This window comes from Chinchilla lanigera, unplaced genomic scaffold, assembly GCF_000276665.1.
Source record: "Chinchilla lanigera isolate Chin_1 unplaced genomic scaffold, ChiLan1.0 scaffold00103, whole genome shotgun sequence".
Classification (NCBI taxonomy): Eukaryota; Metazoa; Chordata; class Mammalia; order Rodentia; family Chinchillidae; genus Chinchilla; species Chinchilla lanigera.
In genome coordinates this window covers 5,412,253-5,437,115 of record NW_004955504.1, presented here as the reverse complement: position 1 = coordinate 5,437,115, position 24,863 = coordinate 5,412,253, and the positions used below count along the sequence as shown (strand labels likewise).

At 46.7% G+C, this 24,863-nt stretch overlaps 1 protein-coding gene across 2 annotated transcripts; it reads right to left on the bottom strand.

The window, feature by feature from the left end:
- Nucleotides 1-1,706: 1,706 nt before the first annotated feature.
- On the bottom strand, nucleotides 1,707-24,826 carry Mtrr (5-methyltetrahydrofolate-homocysteine methyltransferase reductase). 2 transcript variants are annotated; one of them, XM_005407073.2, is made up of 15 exons: nucleotides 24,721-24,826; nucleotides 23,386-23,530; nucleotides 20,616-20,769; nucleotides 18,203-18,320; nucleotides 14,892-15,264; nucleotides 13,627-13,749; nucleotides 12,728-12,881; nucleotides 11,912-12,000; nucleotides 9,118-9,298; nucleotides 7,020-7,062; nucleotides 5,978-6,167; nucleotides 4,541-4,659; nucleotides 2,949-3,041; nucleotides 2,655-2,837; nucleotides 1,707-2,464 (listed from the first exon to the last, which is right to left on the bottom strand). In XM_005407073.2, exons 2-15 carry the CDS (start codon nucleotides 23,512-23,514, stop codon nucleotides 2,323-2,325), a joined length of 2,091 nt encoding a protein of 696 aa, XP_005407130.1. In that variant the 5' UTR covers nucleotides 23,515-23,530; nucleotides 24,721-24,826; the 3' UTR covers nucleotides 1,707-2,322. The 2 variants fall into 2 exon arrangements, with proteins under 2 accessions (XP_005407130.1, XP_013361347.1); XM_013505893.1 differs by lacking the exon at nucleotides 24,721-24,826 and adding an exon at nucleotides 24,576-24,695.
- Nucleotides 24,827-24,863: the final 37 nt, after the last annotated feature.

Below are 24,863 nucleotides of genomic sequence, written 5' to 3'. Positions count from 1 at the left end.
GTCGGGTGTTTTGTCCCAGCAATGACAGAACGGTAACCAAGACACTGGCTTGTGTCTAGCTCTTGAGCTGGACTGGATGATCTAATCTGTAGCATGACCTCAGTCCTCTAAGTGGCTTTCCTGCCTCTCTCCTCGGCCCCCTCCCTTTACTCTCAACTAACTCTAATGGCCACGGCAAGCCCTCAGGAATGTCAGGGTAGATCACTCTGCTCCCGTGATCCAGCGGCTTCCTACTCTTCCGGAGTGAAAGCCAAACCCTCCAGCGCCACCCTGGCCGGCGAGGCATCATCAGAGCTGTTTCTTCCCTGCCCAGGGCTGACTCACCTGTCTCTGCTCCAGACGCACTGCTCCTTCGCCTGCTGCTCTAACCTGTCTCAGGGCTTCTGGTGGCTTCTCCCTTTGCCTGAAGACATTGTAAAGCCCGGTTCTACGGTTTCTTTCAAATGATAATCACATTTTTAGATGTTTAAAATTCTTCACTGTGGATTTTGTGGGTCTATGGTTGACTTATTAGAGTCAGTGAAAAGTGCCTTATGTAATGCAATTTGTTGAGTCTACCTTTATGGCTTAGCTCATGATCAACTTTCAAAAATGTTTCAAAAAAACAAATAAAATAAAACTGTTCCAAGGGCTTGAGGAATCAGCCATGGTGCCGTTTGCCGGAGGTACACTTGTATCATCTGGCTTGCTCACAATGACACCTAAACTCTTAGGAAAATTACTGAAAACCACGGATGCGGTGGGGGCTTATTAGAAAGCTCACTTCTAACACGTGCGGGGTTTAATATATGGAAGTTGGAAGTTGGACAGAGTAATGTAAAGCACTCCCCACCTTACATACACAAGGTCTTCAAGGACCCAGGCCTGAATCTCACCTCTACAGCAGCACTGTCTACCCGCGTTAGAGCCAAGGGCAGGTGCACTGTGATAACAGGAGCAAAACCTTACCCCAGAACAGTCGGTCAGTCTTGAACAACTGTTTCAAAACATCTGTGTGGTAACATTCAAACTAAAACCCATTTTCACTGTCACCAGCTGGTAAGACCGCAGGGATCTGTTGATCAAAACCACCTACAGCTTGCTAGCTAACAGGGTCTACAAATAACCTGGATGTTGTGTGTGAAGAAATGGCTTGGGTCAGTTTCTCCTTATGGATCTATCAGTTTTGAGCCATGTATTTCTAGACAATACTGGCAGGTGGACAAGAATTCCTGATTGTTTTATCTTCTTGTTACAGTCGTTGCTATAGAAAACTGTTGTCTGTCCCTTTAATGTTTTATCTCAAGTTTCTCTTTTTTGATATATACAACCTATGCATGCAATTATATATGTAACATAGTATGTGCTGGGTGTTTACCTCACCCATTTTTAGATTACTTCTATTATACTGAAAGAACTAGAATGAAATATGTAAGGCTGAAGAACAAATGGCCAAAAAGCCTTATCAATGGCCAAAAAGCCTTATCAACTCTTGAATTGTGTCATTTTTTTTTCAGTTCTTTATTTCTCAGAATTACCAGAAGCCTCTGAGAGAAAGAGATTTGCTAGGGAGGAACAGAAATGAAAGGAGCTGGGGAGGAAGAAGAAACACGTGAATCTTTACGAGAATGTTCCCTCCTGGAATCTGCAGTTGAATGGAAGTATTCTTAAACTCTGGGCTTGTGATATTTAAAAAGTGATTAAAAAAAAAATAAGCCAGAGCAGAATTTCAAAATATATTTCACAGCTTTAATTGCATAAAAATTCTTACAGATTAATTTAAAATTATTTTTATCAGAAATAGTTTTGGTAATAACTATTTGATAGTTATATAAATATGCAACAGGTAGGTTCTACATGAGTAATTTCCATAAATCAATGTGGATATTCTTTATGAATATACATCATACAAAACATATAGGACCATCACATTATTTTAAGAATATATTGGCAAGATAAGTTCACAAGAGCTGCACACCCAGCCCACGGCAGCCCATCGGCACCCGCACGAGTATCCTACCGGAAGGCTCCTCAGGCTACGCGGCACAAAACCGGATGAGGCCTCCCAAGTCCTCTACGCCTGACGACCTGCCGGTGAGCTGGAAGCCGCCCCTGTGCTCACAGGCACCTCAGCGAGGGTCACAGGCACGGGCAGGGAGCGGGAGAGGCAGATGAAATCGCATCAGGAAGTGTGCCAGGCTGTTCAGTGACCTGCTCCTCTCTGGGGCTCCCAAAAATGTTAAAAGAAAATTTAAAAAGATTTAAATCTCAGTTTCAGTAAAACTGTGGTTTAGTATCTTCAGTGAAAAAGGCTTATTTCTTTTCCTTCATTTTCTGGTTTTATCACCAAATATCCTGAAGATAACGTTTTTCTTCTTTTAAAGTAGCCAACGTTTTCTTTGCTTCTAGTTTGTCAGCTCCAAGCTCTTTGCATATTATTTCCACAAGGCTGTCATTGACATCCTTGGCCATATTTTTTGCATCTCTAAAAAAGAAAGTAAGATCCCCTTTTACAAAACAGGAGTCTTCCAAACCCTCAGTGCACAAATCCAGCTCCCGCAATCCCCACCTCGGCTCTTCCTGTGTATCTAGATTACCGGGCTGTGGGTCTCCTTCTTTTATAAACATCGTCAGGTGTCTTCCCCCATGGGGCGCTGAGGCAGCAGGCCACTCACCCACACACATAAATGCAGCCGTTCTCGCGGAGGAGGACCCTCGCCACCTGCTGGCTGTGCAGCCGGAGGCTGTCTTGCACGTACTTCGCTGGGACCTTCTCCTCCCCTCGAGGGGCATCTCTTGAAAAGGAGACCTTCAGGTGAGTCAGGATCCCATGCTCGAGGAAATGCCTGAGCTCGTCTCTGAAACATAGCACGCCATGGGTCACGGGAAGGTTGTTAAAGGTGAAAAAGTCTGAACTTTAAAACCGCACACTCAGTGGTCTGCAGTAGAACAGCAGCCCTGGATGGTACCTGAACAGGTAGTCCCTCTCCTCATGTCTACAGCCAAAAAACAACCACATGGCTCCAAAATTTCCATCCGGGTGCTGCTCTTGGAGTTTCTCTCTAGAGGAAAAGAAGGGTGATATATATGATATGGAGAATATGTTAAAGTAATGTAAAGCAAACCTCTTTGATCAGGAAACCACAACAAACTAAGGTTTGTAGAATCCATGTTTAGAGTCCTTGAAAGTTCATGCGTGTAGGTAACATTTGCTAAGATTAGAATCCTTTTTATCTTATTTACGTGTGTCTGTATGTGTGTGTGGGACTGAGGACGGAACCAGGGCCCGGCACACGCAAAGCAAGCGAGCAAGCACTGTGCCCCCGAGCTGGAAGGGTCTTGAGTACCCTCCAACGGTCCTGCACTGCAAGGGTCACAGGCCAGGGTGGCATTACTGAAAGGCAGTATAACGTTCATGGGGTCGGGACTAGTAGGGAGTCTCTAGGTGGCCGGGAGGTGTGCCCCTGGGTGTCCCGGCCCCTTCCTCTTCCTCATTTGCTTCCTGGACATGAGGTAAGAGTCTTGCTTTGCAGTCTCCTGCCACAACACACTGGCTCGTCATGGCCCAAAGCAACAGAGCCAGCTGATGATGAACCGGACCCTCCAAAGCTGTAAGCCACAAAACCCAGGCTCAGATATTTCCTCACGGTCATGGAGAGCTGTGAGCTCCATTACAGTTGTGGAGAGACAACCAACACAGCAGTTTACTACGGCTGCAGAGGCTGTCACAATCACCCCACATACAACACAATCAGTAGGCACATCTAGGAGCTGTGGACTTCCCTGAGTTCATATAAAATTTACACAGCAAGGACAATAAAAACATCACATTGTGAAACCTAGAGTGATTTCTATGTCAAGTAATATTGGCAACAATTTTGTGGACAAGGTAACACCTATTCATAAAATTGGAGAAGCAGCACAGCCTGTAATAGGTGGAATGCATAAAAGTATTTATGAAATGATAAACACACCAATGAGACAGACTACATTTATCACTGTGCTTTTCCTTCCTTAAGAAAAAAATGAAAAGAAACAAAAGACCCCACTATCTGGGAAACAGTGTAAAATTTGTTCACAAGCACGGAGAAGCGTGATTGATTTATCTTACAACAGGCAGTTCTGTTATATCTACTAATACCGTTAGTATCACTCATGTTAATGTCATGTTCAAATCACTGATGTCTGGGCTTCTACTCTGAACCTTTCGGTACAACTCGATCTCTGTTATTATCAACTTTATCCCCCTAAGGAATAAACGCAACAGCTGCGCCTCCTCACAGCATGAACACAGGCCTGCAGTCTGTCCCCAGCTATGTATGTCATAAACCTCAGTGCAGCTGAGGAATATGCCACGGTACATAAAGAAGCTCCAGCATAAAGCACAACACTGGAAACATACTGTGTCTATTTTCCCCATGGTGATGTTTGGTAACCATTTTTTCAAATAAAAATTTACAACCGAAGACCAATTATTCTAAAAACAACTGGGGAAAAGGCTGTGACATTTCCCCCGGGATTACACGCGGCACTTTCCCCGCGAACCGAAGCAAGCACGTACCTATGCTGCAGGAAGCTGATAAAGGGCGCGACGCCGGCTCCCGGACCCACCATGATGACGGGGGCCGAAGGGTCGTCCGGGAGGTGGAAGGAGCTGGCTGCTCGAGGACAGATGCAGATCTGCAAAATGAAGCCGCCTGTGACAAGTCTGAATGAAAACCTCGGCAAGAGCTCAGAACCAGGCTGAGACCTGCTAAGAACGGAGGAATGCAAACGCTGGTCAGAGAAGCAGCGTTAAATCCAACAGCAGCCTTAGAGCTGACAGAAACTGTGAACGCACCTGTCACTGTGGAGAGAGGTTTGCCTTAAAAATTTCTTTTACTGCCCTTCCCGAAAAGTTTTTAAAGTAACCGGCATGGTATTACTGAGAACAATGAACACATCATGAAGTATTTTCCTAGGTCCGAGGATGATATGTGCTTTCTACAGGCAGCAAATCATGTATACTACAAAGAAATGCACAAAAAGACAATTCTTCACGTCTGCGCACACAGAGCCAACAGAGATGAACCAAGGTGGGGCTCAAAGTTTGAAATGAAAGCAAGGGAACCAAACACAGCAACTGCGGGGCTCCCCCAGGGACTCCAGACAGGAGAGCTGTCCTTGCCGTTAGGTGTATACTACTACCCGGAAGCATTCGCCTGTGTAAAGCTAGGTGCGTAAGTGATACAGTTAAGATCTTTTTGTTAAAATTTCCGAAGATTTTTCCCGCAAATCATGTGCAAGGATGCTCAGAGGAAGTAAGATGAGGGTCACACTTCCAGCTCCACTCCATTCTATGCCTGCGCCACACCAAGGGCCAGGAAGAACAGGGTTCCACACACCCCCATGGGGGCAGAACTGTGCATGTGTTTAGTAAAATTCAACATCTTCACGAAGAGGCTGAACAGAGCTGTGTCTAGTCCCTCCCTCTCTGGATGAAATGGTGACTAATATTAATTAGCCTGACTCACTTGAGTCACTCATCTGACATTGTTACTGACAGGTCTCAGTATGGCCAACACTAGAGACAGAAACGAACAAATCAAGGTCCTCGTCTTCAGGAAGCTTACACTCAAGTGGGGGAAGTGTAGAAGGCAACAGACGCCGCCAGAGGGAGGGGCAACCGTGTGGGCAAAATTAAGTGGGCAAGGAAGTAACGGGCAAGCGGAGAGCGGCCACTCCAAACGTCAGTGTCAGCACGCAAGCCAGCAAAGGCTGGTTACAGAAAGCTAATGCCCCACACACTTAGGGCGTGTGGGCTAGTTTCCAGTGAGTGAAAGGAAGTACTGCCTCTCCGACCTTCCCGCAGAGATTTCAGAAATCCAGGTACAACGTGCATTTTCTCTGGAATGGTGTAACTGCAAGTGCAAGGCACAGGGCAGGGGCTGCCACTGCTTCTCCTCGTCAGGCCAGCTCAGCAGCGCTGACAAAGCTGCGCGGCGCGTGCCCGTCGTACCTCGGGAGCCTGGGCTGTCCCGCTGTCTGCAGGTGACGCCTGCGACTCTGGCTGAAGGAATGAGGCGACCAAGCCGGCCAGCCAACCCGTGCACACACCCTTCCGCAGCCTCACCCCCGCGGGGGTGTGGGACAGGAACTCCACAACACTGAAGATGAAATGAAGCTTGCCTGGGTGGAACAAACTGGAGCTGCGGAGACACAGGGAGACACATTTTGAGTTCTACGTCAGGACCAACACATATGGGCTCAAGAATCATGTCTCTATTACAGTGAGGGAAGAGCTCCCAGTGGGCTCTCACCTACCTCCCACGTCCTCAGAGAAAAGCAACCTTACTTATTTTACCCCTTCATCTCCTGCCCAATTTGTGATAGCATTCAGGAAAACATCCTGTTTTATTTGCTTCAATACTAGGTGAGATTTATAAAAACAGACACGCCCTAAGGTTCTCTGAGTAAGACTCAATATTTATAAAGACCTTTCATCCCGTGAAAGGACAGAAATAAATCCTGTGAAATAGCCCATATAGTAGTTATTAAGCTAAAATGTGCAAGTAACTGAAGTAATGTACTCAGAAAACTAAGAACTCACTAAGAGAAGAATCTTAGCAGATGTTTCTACCTGTTTTTTACATGCTTCACGAGAGTAAAGAACGCGCTCAGCCCTCCCCGGGTGCTTCCTGGCCCCACGGCTGAGGAAGGGGGGCGCGAGGAGATGGGGAAGGGGCACACCGGGCAGGCAGTCCCGGGGGGGGCCTGGTGCTCCCAGCAGAGCGCCCAGGTCCTCCCCCTCCTCCACCCAAGCTGCTGGACGACCTCAAGGCCAGCTGCCCTGAGTGGGGGCCAGTTTTGGAAGAGGGGAGCCACCCAGGACCCCAACTCTACGACGCGCTGGAGGACAGGGCGCTCGCAGCTTCTCTTCTTCACACTGACCGCGCCTGGCACCTTCCACAAATCACACACGTGGTTATGAAGGACCCAGAAGTCACTCTCTAAGATGCGGGGGGAAAGATGCTTCCCGTTAGGTTCGAGAACAGCAGCACCTTGCACAAGAATACGGCCTGGGCTGGAGCTTAGGAAGATGTTCTAGGAAAAAAAATAAGCAAGCATTAATTTACTAGTGCCAAACACAACTGCATAGACAAAGACAAAAAACTCCAAGGCCTAAATGTGACCGTCTTTTCTTACTTAGAAATCTAAATTATCCTCTAGTGTTTAACCCTGCTTTTCATGCTACATATGAACTCATTGTGTCTAAGTAAAATATTTCTAATTTTTTCCTCCACTTCCTGACGTTAAAAGCCAGACACGCTTTGTCTTACTCTGAAATCAGAACTTCTACCTAAACACTGAGCTTCATAAACCAAGACACTAGAGCAGGGCTCTCGCACGCACTTCGGAGTCAGGACACTCATTCAACCTGTACATGGGTGTGCGACTTCCTGCAAACGTCCAGTTTTCAAATAAAATCACAACCTTAACAAGATTAAAGACCATTATTTTAAGGATTATTGGAAATACACAGGGGCAAAAAATATTTCTTCTTACAGTCATGTAATAAGTTAAAAAGAATGTGCCTTGTGGTAGTGATTTCTAAACCAAATTATCCTGAAGCCTAGTAGTTTCCAAAATGCATAGGTGCTCTCGTAGAAACAATTTAAGTTATCAATACTTGAATCACTCATTAACAAGCTTTAGCATTTTTCTTTTCTTAAATTTTATTTTAGTTTTTTTTTTTTTTTTGGTTTTTGTTCTGGTACCAGGAATCGAACTCATGACCTTGCGCTTGCCAGGCAGGCGCTTTGCCGCTGAGCTAAATTCCCAGCCCCTTAAATTTTATTTTAAAGAGAATTTAAAAAACCAGCAAAATGCAACCCAAAATGTACAACAGATATTAAGAAAGGGAAAGAAACTGCTCAAAAGAAGAAACAACTGGGATGAGGGAAAGGAAAAAAAGAAAGAAAAAAGGAAGGGAAAACATATATATGTACACACAAGGACAGCTGGGACAACTGGAATTTTTATGTGTAGTATACTTCGAATAGTTACTTAAGCAAAAATTTGAAAGTATCTAAAATAGCTTGAAGTTTTAATATGTATTTGAATAAGGTTTAGTAAAGGGTTCACCTTAATCATTTAAATTTTTATAGGTCCCAATGTCTTTCTTATATAACCATGTGATAAACGCTATTTCTATAAATGCTTAAAAAGATAATAGGAATCTACAAACAAATCCCTAAAATGCTGAAACATTCACACGGCTCAAGAACTTTCCAAGACTTGATTTAGCCTCCTCATCTGGGCCCCGACCCCAGCACCCCCCACTGACTGAACTGAGAAGCCCAGGCGCCGGCCCCAGGGAAGGACCAACGGGGGAGGTCAGCTTCACCCAGCAATGCGGTTTCGCCGTTTGGGGAAGGACAAAAGAGACAAGAACACTAAGAAATAAAGAGGAGAAGAAATGAGGACCTGACTTGCAAAGGAGCGTGCCCTCTATGGGCACCAAGACAGTCCTACTGACCTACAAGAAAGAGAAACATTTCAGTGTCACCAAAGACACGCGCGAACATCAAAGCCTTGACTCCTTACACGATAGGAAAACAGATCTGAGGAAATGACACGCCTAGGCGTCATCAAGATGCTCAGGGAAGACGCTAGCGTCTCTTCTGTCGGGATGCGAGCACCCCAAGAGTCGGTGTGGACACCATGCTGGATTTCCTCTCATTCGCAGTATTCTGGGGTGGGGTCCGCCTCCAAGTACCCCAGTTCATCCATCTGTACCAGTGTGACACAGAGGCCCCTCGTGCTCCCGAAGGGTCCTCAATAGGGACTTGCTCAGTGGAGATATTTCTGCATACGGTGGTTACTGCTGTCAATCAGATCTGGCACTGTCTTTCACAAAGATCGTTCTTTCTTAGAAAGCTCACATATGTACACAAAATTTGGCAGGACCTCGTAAGAAAAACCAAAAAGCCTGAAGGGGTTCTCTGGCTTCTAGAGCACAAGAAGCACCTGGAAAGCAGGACTCAGGATGTTTCCCGCGCAATCACCATTCCCCTGCACACACGCCCACCCCATGTGTCCTGACCTGCCAGGTGCCGGTGCGGGAAGCACGGGGCGGCTGTGACAGCGACAACTCACCGAGCAGGACGCCGAGCGGCGGCTGACAGGACGGGAAGGCCAGGAGCAGGTCCAGTAGGCACACACAGGCATCCCGGATGAACCGGTTGTAATCAACAGCTCCTTGTTTACTGCATAGCTCCTGCAGCCGCCGCTTTTCAGGACCGTCGCTGGTGTAGTCCACGAGGGCTCGCACAAATGCCTGGAAAGGAAGCCGACTTCGGTGACAAAACCACTTCGTGGTCAGCGCTACTGAGTTCGGGGCTGGGGAGCAGCTCAGGGGCAGAGCTCGGGCCTAGCATGAAGAGGCCCGAGTCCCCTCCACTGACAGCAAAAAACAAAACAAACACAGGGAACATCTGGTTAGAGTCTGCCTGGGGACAGGGCTCGGTTACCCAAAGGAACAGAGGGGGCCGCTGCGGGCGTTGTCAGGAAGATAGATGCGATTCTCTCTCTGCGTAGTGCCGGCCTGCTAGCAAAATTCTACTTTTGTGTTCTAGCTCCAGTCCCTTTCCTTCTAATCTAAGCAGCCTCGTCAGTCACCAGGATGGTCTCAAATGGCAGCAGGCAGATGACAGCACGGTCACAGAGTCTCACAGCCCAACTCGGACCGCACACTTCCTGTCTTACCAGACGATTACCGTCCACCCCCTTGGCAGGTACTTGGCACTGTGACGTGTGTCTACCAGCCAGACACTGGGCGATGAGGCACGGGGACCAGGTGGCCCCCGCATTTGACAATTAAGGTGCACAGGCTGGCGCGACACCAGGAGAAAACGAGCAGTCAGTGTGCACCGGGGCACAGGGGGACAGAGGGGCGTCCCAGCGAGCCCCGGGCTTCCCAGCAAGCAAGCTGAGCCGGAAGCCAGACCCCGGAAGTAGGAAGTGGCTGTCCACACAGATGGTGCGGGGAGGCGTGAGGGCAGGGAGCAGGCCAGCACGGTGCTCCCGGACGCGTGCGGCCGAACACAGACAGGGAAGCAGGGACGAAGGTGGGAGGGACGGGCAGGGCCCAGAACACGAAGGGTCCACCTGCGCAGGGACTCTCGGTCATCTCAGACTCAGCGTGGAAAGAGGGCATTAGAAACAAAGAAAGAAAAACAATGAAGTCTCTCAAAAACAGAACCGAGTCCACACTCCTGGATAAAACACCAAACGTGCTCATCATTTTGCCTGCAGCGCAACTACTAAGAGCTCTCCCTCAAATATCCGGAGACCAGCAAGTTACACGCATTTCTCCAAGCGCCAAGCCCAGTGCTGAACTGAAACACGCCCTAAGGAAATCAATGCACCAGTCACAGACCGGCGCCCAAATCACGGCCTGGGTCAGGCGAGCTGACAACGTGTTTGCCAGTGACAACCTGTGAATTCTAAAGTCGGAATCTCTTCAACTACAGGTTAAAACAATGGCAATTATAAACACTTCAAGATAATTTTTACTTTAGATCTACAGAAACTTTATGGTCCTAAAATAGAACACATTTACTTTTAGAGAACAACCTGGCAGAGAATACAAACGTTACTACCCTTTAAACTGTAAATATTTTTTAAGTAGTAATTCTAGTGCAAGGAATTTACTAACCCACTTTAAACAATTTCAAGCAAGGTGCAAAAATTAATATTAGACATTCTTTCCACAGTGTAAAACTCAGAACAACCCCACTGCCCATGATTACATAAATAAATTAATCATAGTGGCATCTATTAAAATATCTTAACTCTTTCCATATTGAAATACACAGATTTGCGTTCATTTTAAGTAAAAAGGACAAGTTATAAACTATAGGATTCACAACATAAACTCAGGGTTTGAGCATCAAAAACTTTTACTTCCTGAGCTACTTATTTTTTATATCTATAATTTCTATAATGAGCACATTATTTTGCAGTAAGAAATATATAATCCTAAATTTACTCAAATCATATCTAGGACTTGGTTTGTATTCCCAAAACTAGAAAAAAAATTACAAAAAAAGAACAAAAGCTACATTAGGGCAAGGGTAGCCTCACTACAGCACTCTCCACTCTGCACACGCACTGACAGCAGTTTGGCAAGGCACACCTCGGGAAACGTGTCCAGTAGTGTCCACTTGAGGGAGATTGTTAAAGAAATCAGTTTCAAGAAAATATTCTTCGTGGGATAATACTGCCCTCTAGTGGACTGCTGTGTCTCTGAATTCATCTAAATACCAATATAACCCACCAAAATCTTCAATGCTTCCTAAAGAATTCTGATTCACCTTAAGGAATCATACAGCATTACGCAAAAGTGATCTAACTAACTCAGGAAGCGGCCAAGCGTACGTGTGCATGGGGGACCCCAAAGTCTCACAATCTTCCCGTCCTCAGTGAGAAAAAACTGGCAATGTGTCCTTGGATAGCACAGGATTGCATCACTGCTTAATATGCTACGTAAAGACAATGTCCGGATAAAAAAGATTAAGAAAAGGATCAATTTTATAAATTTCATTTTAGAGGCTGGGGATGTGGCTCAGTGGTAGAGCTCTTGCCTTGCACACACAAGGCCTTGGGTTCGATCCCCAGCACCACATACATTAAAAAAAATAATAATAATAATAATAATATAAATTTCGTTTTAATGGAAAACAAAAATTTCCATATAAACACAACATAAAAATATTTGATTATGACAATTATAAAGACACAATATATCCCTGGGAACTAATTTTTAAAATGTGCTATAAAGATTTTACTTTCTAAGGATTCAAAAGGCAGATGCTAGGTCTACTTAAAAGAAATCCTACACAGAGATATGCATACTTTCAAACAGTTACGCACACAGACAAGAAAATACCTTTTTTGGAACTGCTCGTATGTCAAGACACCAAGTAAAAATGAACTGGAGAGAACAGCTCTCAGGGATGTGCTTGGGTAGGGCGGCTCCTTTCCGGGAAACACAGGAAAGACGTTCATGACACATATGCAACGAAGCGTCAGCACAGAACATATCCGGGAACATGCTCTGCACTCCCCAAAGTACAGCGAACACCCATGCTACAATGCCTACTGAAGTATAACGCTTTGCGGCAATATTTATCAGCCAAAAAATCCCCCCAACATGAATACAGAAGAAAAACCCTTTCACTAAAAAATGAAAGAATTATAAATTCAAGGCTTGCCAAATGAAAGAATGCAAAATTATCTAAAAAAACAATGGCAGCGCTCCTTTAGAATATCACTATTCTCAGAAAGTACGTTAGGACTGAATTCAAGTTCAAGACTGTAAGAAAAATAACCAATATGCTTGAATGTTTTAAAAAATAAATAACATTTCAATTGTGGGGAAAGCAGTTATTTTTATATAATAAAAGCAATAATAGAAGTAAATACAACAGAACAATCATTTTCTAAAATGGTCCTGGCCCATTGGTGCACAAACGTTGTTTCTATTCTCTTTCCACATCCGCAAGTACCTAATAGGTATGAAATCGGCCCTTACCTCACTCAGTGCAGTTACCTGGCAACGCCGTGGGCGCCTCCGACCCCCCATGGGTGGCTGAGCCCGGCCCCTGCACAGCCACTCCCTGGCGACTGAGTCAGCTTGGGGCGCTCGCACTAGGAAGCTCCAGGCCAGGGACCCGTGCCCCCACCGCGTCCAGCACCCGCGTACCTTTCTTCTTGGTGTCGGCCTTGATCTGCAGGAGGACGTGGTGCTCTCGCTGGTCTGCGAGCTGCAGTCTTTGGAGCAGGTCCTGCACCTCAGAGTCGCTGTTTGGACAGATCACATTGAAGGCATCACCAGGCTGATAGGAGAAATCTGTTTTCTAGAGAAGAACCAAAGTGAAGGAATGCTGTGTGTCTGAGTTGTAAATAACAAGGACACAGTTTTCACTATGACCATTTTAATACGAGAACTGAAAAAAAATTTTACAAAAAGAATGAAATGTAGTATGCACATGCACCAGCTCCCCACAGTGAATGCACCCGGACATTCCACAACCACGAGCTAATGAAACCAACGGAGACAAAACACACAAGAAAAGAATTCTAACCGCAGAAAAATAAACTAATGCGTCTGCCCAGTTACTCCAATCATAAAGTTTATCAGGAGTTACTTTAGACAAGAAACCCGGCAATTACGCAGTGTACTCTAGGGCCTTCTAGCACTGCATGTTTACAGGGAGGGACAGAGACCTCCCTCCCTGTCTGCAGAGCACGTCTAGTGATGTTTTAAGTGATCTATGCAAAAGTTCTTAGGAAGCCTTCACACACACAAGAGTGCACACACACTACGGGCTAAAGACGCTCCTTAAGGCCCGTGCATTCGTTTTCAGTTTCTCTGCTTGCTGCGCTCCTCTCTATCAGGGAGCAGGAGTGGCAGGCGGGGTGCTCGCTCACACTCCTCTCCCCAGAGGGAAACTCAGCTCACGGGCTGGCCAGCTGCGCGAGGTGAGACGGAGAATCGATGGTCAAGCACGAAATGGGCACACGTCCCAGCAGAGACGAAGCACCACACAGGCCCCACAGGCGTCCTACGGTGTAACTGCGAGAGGCGAATCTGGGACTCACAGAAATGTCCAGCTCCAGCAGCAGAGTGGTTTTTACGGCATCGCTCGTAGTCAGCCGAACCGCCTTTGAAATTGGAACTTGAAAGACGGGCTCCGCGGAAGTCACAGAGGCTTGACGTTCCCCCTTGAGCGACAAACGTGACAAAATGCAGTGGCAATGCAACTTGCGACTGTACCGTTCCTTCGCTTAGTGGCTGTGCGGATCTGTAAGCGCCTGTAGAGCTTCCTGGACACTGACTGCTCATCCCCAAGGTGGACGGGGAGATGCACAGATCTCTCTATAGAAGCGCGGCTCACGCACATTTAAAACTCTTTGTCTATTACACAGCACCACTTCCTCTCTCAGTGCTCCGCACGGTGACCACAGCCCCTCGTGGCAGGCCAGCACGGCTACACTTTGGGTCCTAAAACATCCTCTGAAAGCCCACGTCCAGCGTGCAGCGTGGACAGAGGGGGGCCTTCAGGACAGGACTGGGTCAGGAGGGCTCTGACCCCACGAACGGCTGACCCACTCTTCACAGGGTGCTGCGGGCAGGTGGTGGGCATTGTCCCATTATGGGACAGTGGGGCCGAGCTGGGGAAGAAGGTCACTGGGATGGGATTCCAAGGGTGTACTGGGTCCCTGTCCCCGTCCCCACTCTCCCTGCTTCCCGGGCGCTGTGAGGTCAGCCGCTCTGCCCCAATACCCGTGTCCCCATGCCCTGAGGAGCCACAGCGCCAAGGGACCAAGGCCTGAGGGCTCTGAGGCTGTGAACCAGTGTAAACCACTCTGCCTGTAGGTTGACTTTCTCAGGCATTGCGTCACAGTGACAGAGCACGGACTGGCACAGGGATGTAACGTTCTAGCTGTGGCATCGCACCCACACTCAAAAACTCCAATTTCAGAACATGTTGGATTTTCAGATTAGGGATGTCCCAGCAGCAACACAAGCCACTCTGTCACACATGGACGGGCTTCGTCTCCAGCAAGGGCCAGACAGGAAGTGCCTCTGGCTTCACAAGCCTCTGGGGTAGTCACTCCGCTTTGCAACTGGAGCTCAAAAGTGCACACAGATACTGCGAAAAAACTAGGCCTGGCTGTGTGCTAATCACATTTATTTATAGTTGAGGGACAATGGGTCACATTTGGCTAGGGCCTCACCATTTGCCCACCTTTATCCAAATGTGACAGAAGCAAAAAATCCCAAGCAAACAAGCCAACAAACAGAAAACCAAAGCCAACAGCCATGGTTAGGTAACTTTACACAGTGTAATCGAAGCGCTCACCTGGCCGGGGGGCTCCTGCAGGTGCACCTGTAAATACGCTGCGGGAGCAGCAGGAACACTCAAAGAGGCTTGTGAGAGCGGGGGCACCGAGCAGATCAGCGAGGATTCCAAGTCCTCGATCGCCGCCCTTGACTGACCTCTACTTGGCTCATTCTGGGCCACAACTTCAGAACCCTTTCCTCTTGCATCATTCAACGTCAGAAGTCCCATTTGAGATTCAATATGGAGTGACTCTGGCTTCATGGCCTCTGCAGTCAATGAGGTGTTGGGCGCCCTTGGGGCCCCGTTCTCCCGTCGTCCTTCCCTTGACCTAAAGTGCTCTGTGAGAGCGGCCCAGAGTCCAGCAATCCACGGCTCAACCACCAGCTCCAAGCTGGGATGCAATGAAAAAGGAAAAACACACAATGGGACAATGTCAGAGGACACCCATTCAGCAGAATGCTGTAAGCGACCGTGAGCAACACTGCGACTTATGAACGAGGAACCTCCGCACTGATTCAGTGGTGGCCGTGCTAGTTTACAGCCCCCAGCAGGAGGACAGGTTCCTTTTCCCCACTGCCTCGCCAGCCTTTGTTAATGTTTGATTTTCTGACGATGGCCGTTCTTTCAGGAGAGAGACCGAATCTCAGCGTTGCTTTAATTTGCATCTCTCTAACGGCCAGTGATGTGGAATGTTTTTTCAGACATCTGTTGACCACGGTACCGCTTCTCCTTGCGTCTATTCCTTTCAGGTGGCCACTTTTTGATTGGATCCTTTATACTTCCCAGGAGGAATGTAATTATTATGTCCTGCAAACACAGACTAATACGAAATAAAAACTGAAAAGGATGAATGATGAAGACCCAAACAGCAGAACATTACCATGTGTTCACTAACACTGCAGCTCTACATAATGAACTTGGTCAAAAGCAATAAGGAACTAGGACAGGGGAAAGGGGAAGGAAGGAAGAGAAAAGGAAAGAACACAAAATACAAGACAGTTATACTACTAGTTTCTCTTGGTTCATTGAGATCAAATGTTTGTGCTAACGTCATTGGGAGAATCTTTTATGCCCATACCTCGTACTCTGATTTAACTACTTTAAAGATAACAATATTCGATGTATTAACTATTGTTATTCTTGTTTTGTTATGAAATTTTGTTTTACTTTTTTTCCATAAAGTAAGAAAAAAGTAAATAATAGGAGCATGCCTACAGGTCAAAGAAATCAAGTGAAATGTGAGGTATTTTAATAGTAAGACAATGGGAATTGCAATTCCTCTCACTTTCCTAAAGGAGTTGACAATCTTCATTTTGAGAAGCTATAGTCTGAAAGAGCAATGCTAAATGCTGACGAAGCTAACAGAACCTAGCAAAGCCAAGGCTGCTCCGATGGGGCAAATAACCCATGTGTCCGTCAGAGATATCATCTTTTTTGTTTAATTTGCTGATCCTTTTCCTACAGATGAAAATATTATCATGAAATCATTCTGGATTGATACCAAATGTTTTGATTAAATAAAAAAAAAACTCAAGACTTTTCATCAGTTCTAACAATAGTTTTGGTAAAAATTTTAGGGAGGCTGACTCTGACCTCAGAAAAAGAAAGCAAGCACCTTTTGAAGAACTGAATTAGTCATGAATACATTCCTTACCTATGGCATTCGGGTTACTAGTAACAAAGCAGAACTCCACAGAAGCACTCCCCCATTCTCCACACAGAGAAGGCTAAACAGAGGCATGGAAAAGGCTGTGTTTGGGCGCGAGAACAAACCCCGCCACCATCCCCATGCCACAGCAGCTAGGGGTTACCCCCACCTCACACCTGACATCAAGAGGAGGCACACGTCCGACCTCCCACTTACGAGGACTCAGACGGTAACTGCATCGTGCTCAAGTGGTCCACAACTCAAAGTCCGGTCACAGTCTATCTAGCCCGAGGGGCCGTCACGCAAACAGGTTACTAAAACTATGCGTCCAGTAACAGTGACTTTGAAAATATGATTCTCAGAACTCAGAAAAGGTAATTTGACCACATCCGTAACAGTGAAGAGAGCTAAGAGTCCCAGAGCATTCGCCATGGGATGGAATGGTTCCAAGAGACGGACACATGCTGGCTAGCCTGAACATCCGCAAGAACTTATGCAGTGAGCACTCCTATGATCTGCTTCCTGGAGGGAGAAATCACAACCCCAAAGTTAAGAAGCCAAGTCAGTGGGTGCAGGAGGTTTTGATACTTGGTTCTGTGACCTTCAGGCTTGTAATCCAGCACTCAGGAGAATGAGGCAGGACGGTTGCCATGAGTTCGCGGACAGCCTGAACTACATAGCAAGACCCTGCCTCATGAAAAGATCTAATGCAATATATATTCAAAAATTTTAATATTTGACCCAATAAATGGGCAAACAAAAGCTTTAGAAGAGATGTGAAATACGGATAATTGATGAATCAGTGGATTAATAACAGTATTATACTAGTGATTAATCATAGTTTATTAATATCAATGAGGATCTGGCCAAACTGAAGTCAAAGTAAAGAGGTAACACTAAAATAAGGGGAGGAGCCGTCACGGAGCTCTGGTGCGGGGAGGAAGGGAGAGGTAGAGTATTGAGAAATCTATGGATTTGCTGTTTTCGTGAACAGAAATTATTCATTAACACAGCGAGTGAAAACTGACTTGATGAATGCACTTAGTAGGAAAAAAAAAAACCTAAGTGTGTATGATGTTTCTGGCTAAAATAAAAGTAAGAGGTAAGTGACAGAACAAATGATACAACAACACCTGTAAGACCTTTGATAAACATGGCAGGGTGATTTCAAAGGTGGCCAGGGGGTGAAGCACTGATTTGTACAAACAAGAATAAAAGAAAGAAAAGACATATTTTTGCTAGCATGGCGGCAAATGGCCACGAGACAGTAAAGGGCCACGGGCCTACGGACGTGTCTTCCCCACGGAAGCCCTTCTGCTGGCAGCCCTCCACAGGAAGAGCCGAATCCAGCGGGATGTACTCAAAGCCCAGCAGGCAGACGCTGCGTTTTACAAAAGCTTGCACACCTTCAGGTAACGGCTCCTGGGCACCTCTCCCAGCTCCTCCTTAACAAACAGAATGGCGAGACAGGCAAACGCCAGATAACACGATCAGCAAAAGAGGTAACTCAAGCTCTGGCTCATTTTCCTGGGCGCTAGAGCTCAAAGCTTTAAAACTACAGTGTGACTTTCAAGGTGGAAGAAAGCATCAGCGCTGAACTGGAGCCAACACACTTCTCAAACTCCCCTTTGTCAGGCATAAACAGCAGCGCCCTGGACAGGAGGTGGTGCACCGCTCTTACCCGACACAGTCATCGGCGTGGCCAGTGTCATAGAAACGCCGGGCGCCAAGCTGCTGCAGTCGTCTATCGATCACTTTGCCCCCGTTGCAGAAGAACGTGTATTCCGAATCACCCAAACCTAGGGTCCAAATACACAATTGGTGCACATGAGGCTTTCAATGTAAAAGAGGGAAGCAACACCAGGTTCCTAAAGCAATGCCACTTCATGATCTGCTAACAAGGGCAAAATAGTGTACCACTGCACATTTTCTTCTTTTCCTTGAGTAATACGAAGTATGCAAATTATTTTCTTCTACTTTACAACCTTATAGTACCAGATACAGTGAATGAAACCACAGACCACTGTTCAAAGAAATATACACATTCCACATTTTTGTTTCCTGTGTGAAACTACAGAAATCTTAAAACAAGGATCTGAGACCGACTGAAGAGCTACAGCATCAGCCAAGAGCAGTGGCACATACCTATAAGCCCTGCATGCTGGGAGACTGAGGCCAGAGGACTTCGGGCTCAGGCTCAGGCTGGGTGGGCAACTCAGCGACTTTAGGAGACCGTCTCAAAATGAAAACGGCTGGGGATGTAGCTCAGTCTGAAAGTCTTGGAGTTCAATCCTGAGCACCATCAAAACACCAAACAAAATGTACAACATCTCTGTATCACGCTTTTCCTATCTTTACCAGGAGTGTGACAACCATAGCCTCTGAACCGTCCACTACTGTTTTCGTAAATGAAGTTTCACTGGAATATGGGACCTCTGGTTATATACATACTGTTCATGTGCTTTTGAAGCTCCAACAGCAGTCAGGCAGCTGTGATGAGACCACAGAGCCTGCAAAGCCTGAAGTCGCTAGGACCCGGCCCCTTGCAACACTTACAATTCCCGACCTAGAGTCCAAGTGGGCAGTGTGGTGAAACACCAGCTGCTGTAATAGTTTCTGTGTTGTGTACATTAGGATTTGCTTCCACGTTTCATGATAAGAAAACCGTAACGTTTCATACTTGGGGGAAATTAACACTGGAATTTCTAGATTCTCAGTGGTTTCATCACCCCATGTTGTTTTCCAACAACGGGGTGAGAAATTGCAGGGCCCATATACAGGTCCAGTACTGACCAGAATGACTGAATGGGTTTCACTCTTGTCTTTATAAGTGTTCTGAGGATTTCCAAAACAGTATGTGTATACTCTTGAAAACACAGAAACTAGAAAAACTTCAGTTTAAAAACTTGTAAATACTATAAATACACTCAAGACATGCTACTGATGCCAGATCTTAGTAAGAGTTACAAACTGAAGCTTCTGATGAGTTAACAAAGCACAACCCACCCTTGCTAGGTGCTGTGTCCCAAAACTAATCCCTGAGGGTGAACGATACGGACGACAAGCTAAGAACAGGGCCTCAACACCCTCTGGTGTCATCATTTTGCTGTGCTGGTCCTTCCAATTCATTCCCTTCATCAGTTTAAACTGTGTTCCACAGAGCCCCTGGCCAGGGCACTTAACCTGGGACGCACTGTTACAATTACCAAGGAGCTTTTAAAAATACCGATGTCACAGCCCTACTCAGAATGTCAGAATGTCAGAATGACCGGTGGTGGCCAAGTAGCTGTGAACCCCCCAGCAAACCCTGACGTACAGCTGGGCATGGGAAGCCACCACCCTAGAGGCACGGTTCTTGGACACAGAAGAGATCAGAGACCTGGGAGCTTTCTGTAGCTTGTAGTTACTGTTGTTATAAAGAATGAAGCAGATAGACATTGTGAAATGAAAGGAAAACGCTCAAGGGTAAAAGGCAACTGGGATGTGGGAAAAGAGAAGGGAAAGGAGAAATTATGTAAGTATGTATATGTAGGATAGTTAACATAGTTGATCTACTGTCTTCTGTTTCTTTGCAGAAAGAAACTGTCAATGAGTCCTTGATTGATCAATACTGCACGTCTCCCTTTGTTTTCATGAGAAGCCACTTTGAAGATATCAATATGTAATGCAACAAGCATTGTTAATTTCCTACCACTTTGTTTGTAACTCTGTATTGTTTGCATTTTGCTATTTTGTAAATGGTTGTCTGTCTGTTAATGTTTTCCTCCTTTTATTTAAAAGAAAAAAAAAAAAGAATAAAACGGCACGAAACACTTCCCTCACGGATTCTGTTTCAGTTTTGGGGTGAAGTCTGCCACAGACAGTTTGAAGATGCTTCACAGCTGAACTGAGGGGCACCCTTGGTTACGGAAGCTTCTCAGCAGGTTCTGCAGGGGTCTTACTGCGAAGACTGGCGGGGCGGTTATACGAGACAGCACACTGTTTACATTTGTTCATTTTGTTTATACATAGAATTTACGTAAAAAGTAAAAGGACCCGTACTTTCACATCTCATGGGTCTAAAAGACACAAATGTTTAAAATATAGTCCTTTACCTAACAATCCGTATCGCAGGTGAGCAAAGTAATCCGTGGGCAGTGTCTTGTCACATATTTCTTTCACAAACTTGCGCGCGCTGTCAGGTGGGTCTCCGGTGCCTGTGGTAGAGACAACCACCACCAAAGGAGCTGTTTCCGCTTTGAGATCGTACTACGAAACAAAGAAATCAAGTCAGGGACCTGACGCTGTACGTCCACATTTGTGACTGAACACAGCAGCAAGCCAAAGCCATTAGCTTGCTTCCCTCCGTTTTATATCTCCTTCCAACTTTCCTCTTCTTCGAGTCACTAGAGATGCCTGGTAGAATGACCGGTCCAGTGACGGGCTACGCCTGGTCCGTCAAGCTGCCCAGCAAAGGTCATGGCTCAGTGCAAAGCACACATTTGTTCTGCTGATGCACATCAAGGGGTTAGGCAAGTTGAACACGGCCCATGTCCTTCTCTCCAAGAGGTTTCCCAGAGCCAGGGCGCATCGCCCCGGCTTCCCTCCTAGTCCGATCCTTCACTTTAGGAAAAATCAGAGGACAGGGTGGGTGTAATCGACTCTGCCACGGTGCCCTGAGCCGGACATTCACTGCGTGCTCGATGTGCAGGGCAAACGGTCGGGCAGTGAGCAGACGACTCTCGAGGGACTCTCGAGGAGCTGCAATGAGCTCCCAGGGAGGAAAGGCAGGCAACATGATGGGAATGCCTCTCCGAAAGACAGTCAAAAAGCAAGCACAAAGACCTCAAAAGCAGGGAAGGGTACAACTAAGAAATAAAGAAAACAGACGCTTAAGTATCCAGGATGAAAACAGCATGACAACAAGGGGGCAGAAAAGGGAACATTCCCCTTCAATTCATTTCCATGTCAATATACTTGAACACCGTGCAGCTGTGAAATCTTGTGCTAAACGCAGTCCCCTGTACGGCACATGTAAAACGACGGCAGAGGCGCACAGGTCTTTCAAAGTTGGGAGACTGAACGTGTTAGTCCTCAGCTCTCGGGGGCCTGGTTATCAAGAATGGCTCCTCATTCCCTCCGGGCTCCAGAGAGCTGGGGGTTCAGTGGGCCGTAAAGTCAGATCCTCAGTGCTTCCAAGTCTCACAAATCAAGCCTTTCGTCTAATTCCTATGTAAATTTACTTAAAATAGGGCAGTCACCATTTCTTAAGACTCCGCTCATTTTACTGCCCATGAACATAACCTAATTTGGGCCCAAAGCATTCCCTTTGTTTCATTTTACTTTCTGTGGAGCTGAGGACTGAACCCAGGGCCCTGCACAGGCTAAGTATGTGCTTTTGCACTGAGCTGCACCCCCAGCCCTCACCTGCATACCCACATGGCAAGAACTCGAGCTAACATTCTTAAACACTCAGACACTACACAAGTGACATGCTAAACTCTGTACTCTGTGGAAAGGACTGCTGCAAACTAGGAAGCAGAGATACCTTTTCAACTTTGGTGATAAGCAATCAGAAACCACTCAGCTAACAGCATGGCTAAGGTGGTGGTGTTTAAAAAAAAAATTCACCTTTCTTTCGAGCTAGTGACTGATCGGGACTACTCTTACGACAGGACTCGCTCATTGCCACGGATCCAGGCTGTGGTCCATCGAACAGTACCATCACATAAGTTTGTTTCAATTCACTGTCCGACGGCAGCGCCTGCCCATAGGAGGACAGATAGTGTCCTCCAGGAAGTCTGCTTTCCGGACCGCAGCTGGAGTTACACTTGCAGCGCTGCATGGAGGAAGCAGATGCCTGGGATATGATTCACCTGTGCTGCAGACTGTCTCGTCTTTGGAACCGAGACGTGTGAAGGTCAGACAGGATGATAAACCTGACGAAGGGACGTTGGCAAGCCAGCTTTCCAAGTCCCAAAGTGAGCTGAGACTGCTCGGTGGCTGGCCTATCATCTGGTTGCATAAAGCCCCTGCTGTTATCACCTGACTTGTCTGGAAAAGTACAACTCAGAAGTATCAGCAAACTCAAACAAGAACACAGTGCTAAGTTTAATGTTGGTGCACACCGATAATTCTAGTACTCTGGAAGGCTGATGCAGGAGGATTGCAAGTTTGGCCTGGGTAAGTTTAAGAAAACTTGTCTCAAAACGAAAAATAAAAAGTGAACTGGGGGTGGAGTGCAGCATGAAAGCCCTGGGTTCAATCTCAAGAATAAAATCCTGGAATAAAAACAAAAACAAAACAACAACAACAAAGCAGAAAATACAAACTACTAAGGTCTTATAGAACCCAGCATAGGAATGTCTGCAGAGCAGTACTGAATGTACAGAGAAGGAGTCTCAGCCCCTAAGCAGTCCAATCCTCCTCAGATGACTATACCACTGCTTTAAATTCTCTCACAAAGTAATCTAGGTGGCAGCCCTTCCTCGGAGGAGCTCTCACATGAACGTCGAGGTCTTCGGGGAGCCGATGAGGGACACCGAGGTTCCCGAGGTACAAAGCACACACGTGCACACAAATACCTGTCTCATGTGCTCTCTCGGCCACCTCGTGAGCTACATACAGGAGGCCTACGCCACGGCCACCACGGACAGCTGAGGAGCAGCTGCTTGTTTCCGTTTCTGAGACTGATTAGCCTAATTCAAACGTACACTTCTACGTTTCAAAGAAAACACTGGTGGAAACCTACAGTACAGTTGCTGAAATGAATTTCAGACTGTTAGAAAAACATTACAGTGGCATTCACCATCACGTCCTTTGACAAGCACTACTTCCCAAGCAAAATACTTGGGAAGCGCAAGGCACAGTGAAATCCACTCTTACCTTCTCTGACTCGCTGATACAGTGAAGATCTGCGGAAAAGCCGTGGGCCCCCGCCTGCTCGCATATTTCTTCTGCTATGGCCTTTGCCTGTCCTCGCTGTGTAGCATACAGTACCAGGAACCGCCTCATCACCTCAGGGGACGCGCTGTCACCACAGAGGTCAGCATGAAAGAAACGGGGGAAAAGCGATTTTCTTTTTAATGAAGTAATAACAGTCTGTAAGTATGAACTCCGCCTCAGCCTTTAAAAAAGAATGCAGTAATATCCACACACACTATGAAGCGGCCTTCTTTAAATTTGTTTCTTAATACTAATTTTAAATGAAATGAAATAGGGAAGAATTCATCAAATAACAGAGAATACAAGAACCAAATTCTAACGTGATGGCTCACAAATGAGACTGTACGATCAAACCACTTTTAGGACTTGAAGGTGTCACTCAGAACTTTCCATCTGCGGACAAGCCGCTCAGCTGCTCTGCACCTCAATGTCTTTGTCCTTAAATGAGGATTCTAACACCTACTGCATAAAGGTGACACATATACAGCACCTAAGCAAAGCTTACGGCCAATTCCACGTAACAGACAAGACACCTTTTTGTTTAGATTCCGACATCTTTTGTTTCCTCTTTTTAAAAAAGAGGTAGGCTGGGCGTGGCGGCACACGCCTGTAATCCCAGCTGTAGAGAGGCAGCGGCAGGAGGATCGCAGCAAGTTTGAGGCCAGCCTGGACTACACAGAGACACTGTCTCAAAAACAAAACGAAACAAAACAAAACGGTAGAACTCCCATTACAATTATAGGATTTCTCGTGCCGATTTCATCACAATTCTTAAGTAAAAACTAATCACAGAACTAAGTTTAATCAACGTGCATTTCTTTTTAATTTACCCAAGTCAAAATCTTGCATTTTGGTGAATATACCTCGGAGCCATCTAAGGACGAATCACGCCACAAATAGATTACATGTCAATCACGCAATCCCTGGGGGACTAGCCCAACCCCTGGCATTCCAGGGGCTCAACAGGTGGGAGAACGAGTGACTGAGAGCGACACGCAGACACCGCACAGGCAGGGCACTGCAGTCAGCGAGGAAAGCCTGATCACAGCTAACACTGTGACTCCCCAGGGCTCACACCGCCCCGGGGTCGCGGGGTCCCCACGGTGAAGCAAGGGCGATCGCCCTCTCACCCCAGGCGCTGGGTCCGGGACCCGTCCACCGCGGGCGCCAAGCCGTAGGACCACTGCCCGGGATCACGCGAACAAGCCGGCTAACCTCACCGACCACAGGCCGCCTCCCCCTTGGGCTGGTCCTGCTGCCGGTAGCGTTCCTCACCTGCGCCGCGCAGACCCGAGAACGCTCCGCTAGCACTCAAAAACTCAGCGTGCAAGGACAAACCGCGCAAACTCAGCACTCAGGACCAATAGGGCGCTCCGGAGAGGCCCGGACCAATCACAGAACGCTGGATGTGGGCGGTA

What these genes read in the sequence shown, in the direction of transcription:
- Mtrr (XM_005407073.2), bottom strand. Translation starts at nt 23,514, where the DNA reads ATGAGGCGGTTCCTGGTACTGTATGCTACACAGCGAGGACAGGCAAAG. An exon ending in CACGCCGATGACTGTGTCGG is followed by an intron (nt 15,265 to 18,202) that starts GTAAGAGCGGTG and finishes ATTGCATCCCAG; the next exon opens with CTTGGAGCTGGTGGTTGAGC. An exon ending in AGGCCGTATTCTTGTGCAAG is followed by an intron (nt 6,168 to 7,019) that starts GTGCTGCTGTTC and finishes GTGTCTCCGCAG; the next exon opens with CTCCAGTTTGTTCCACCCAG.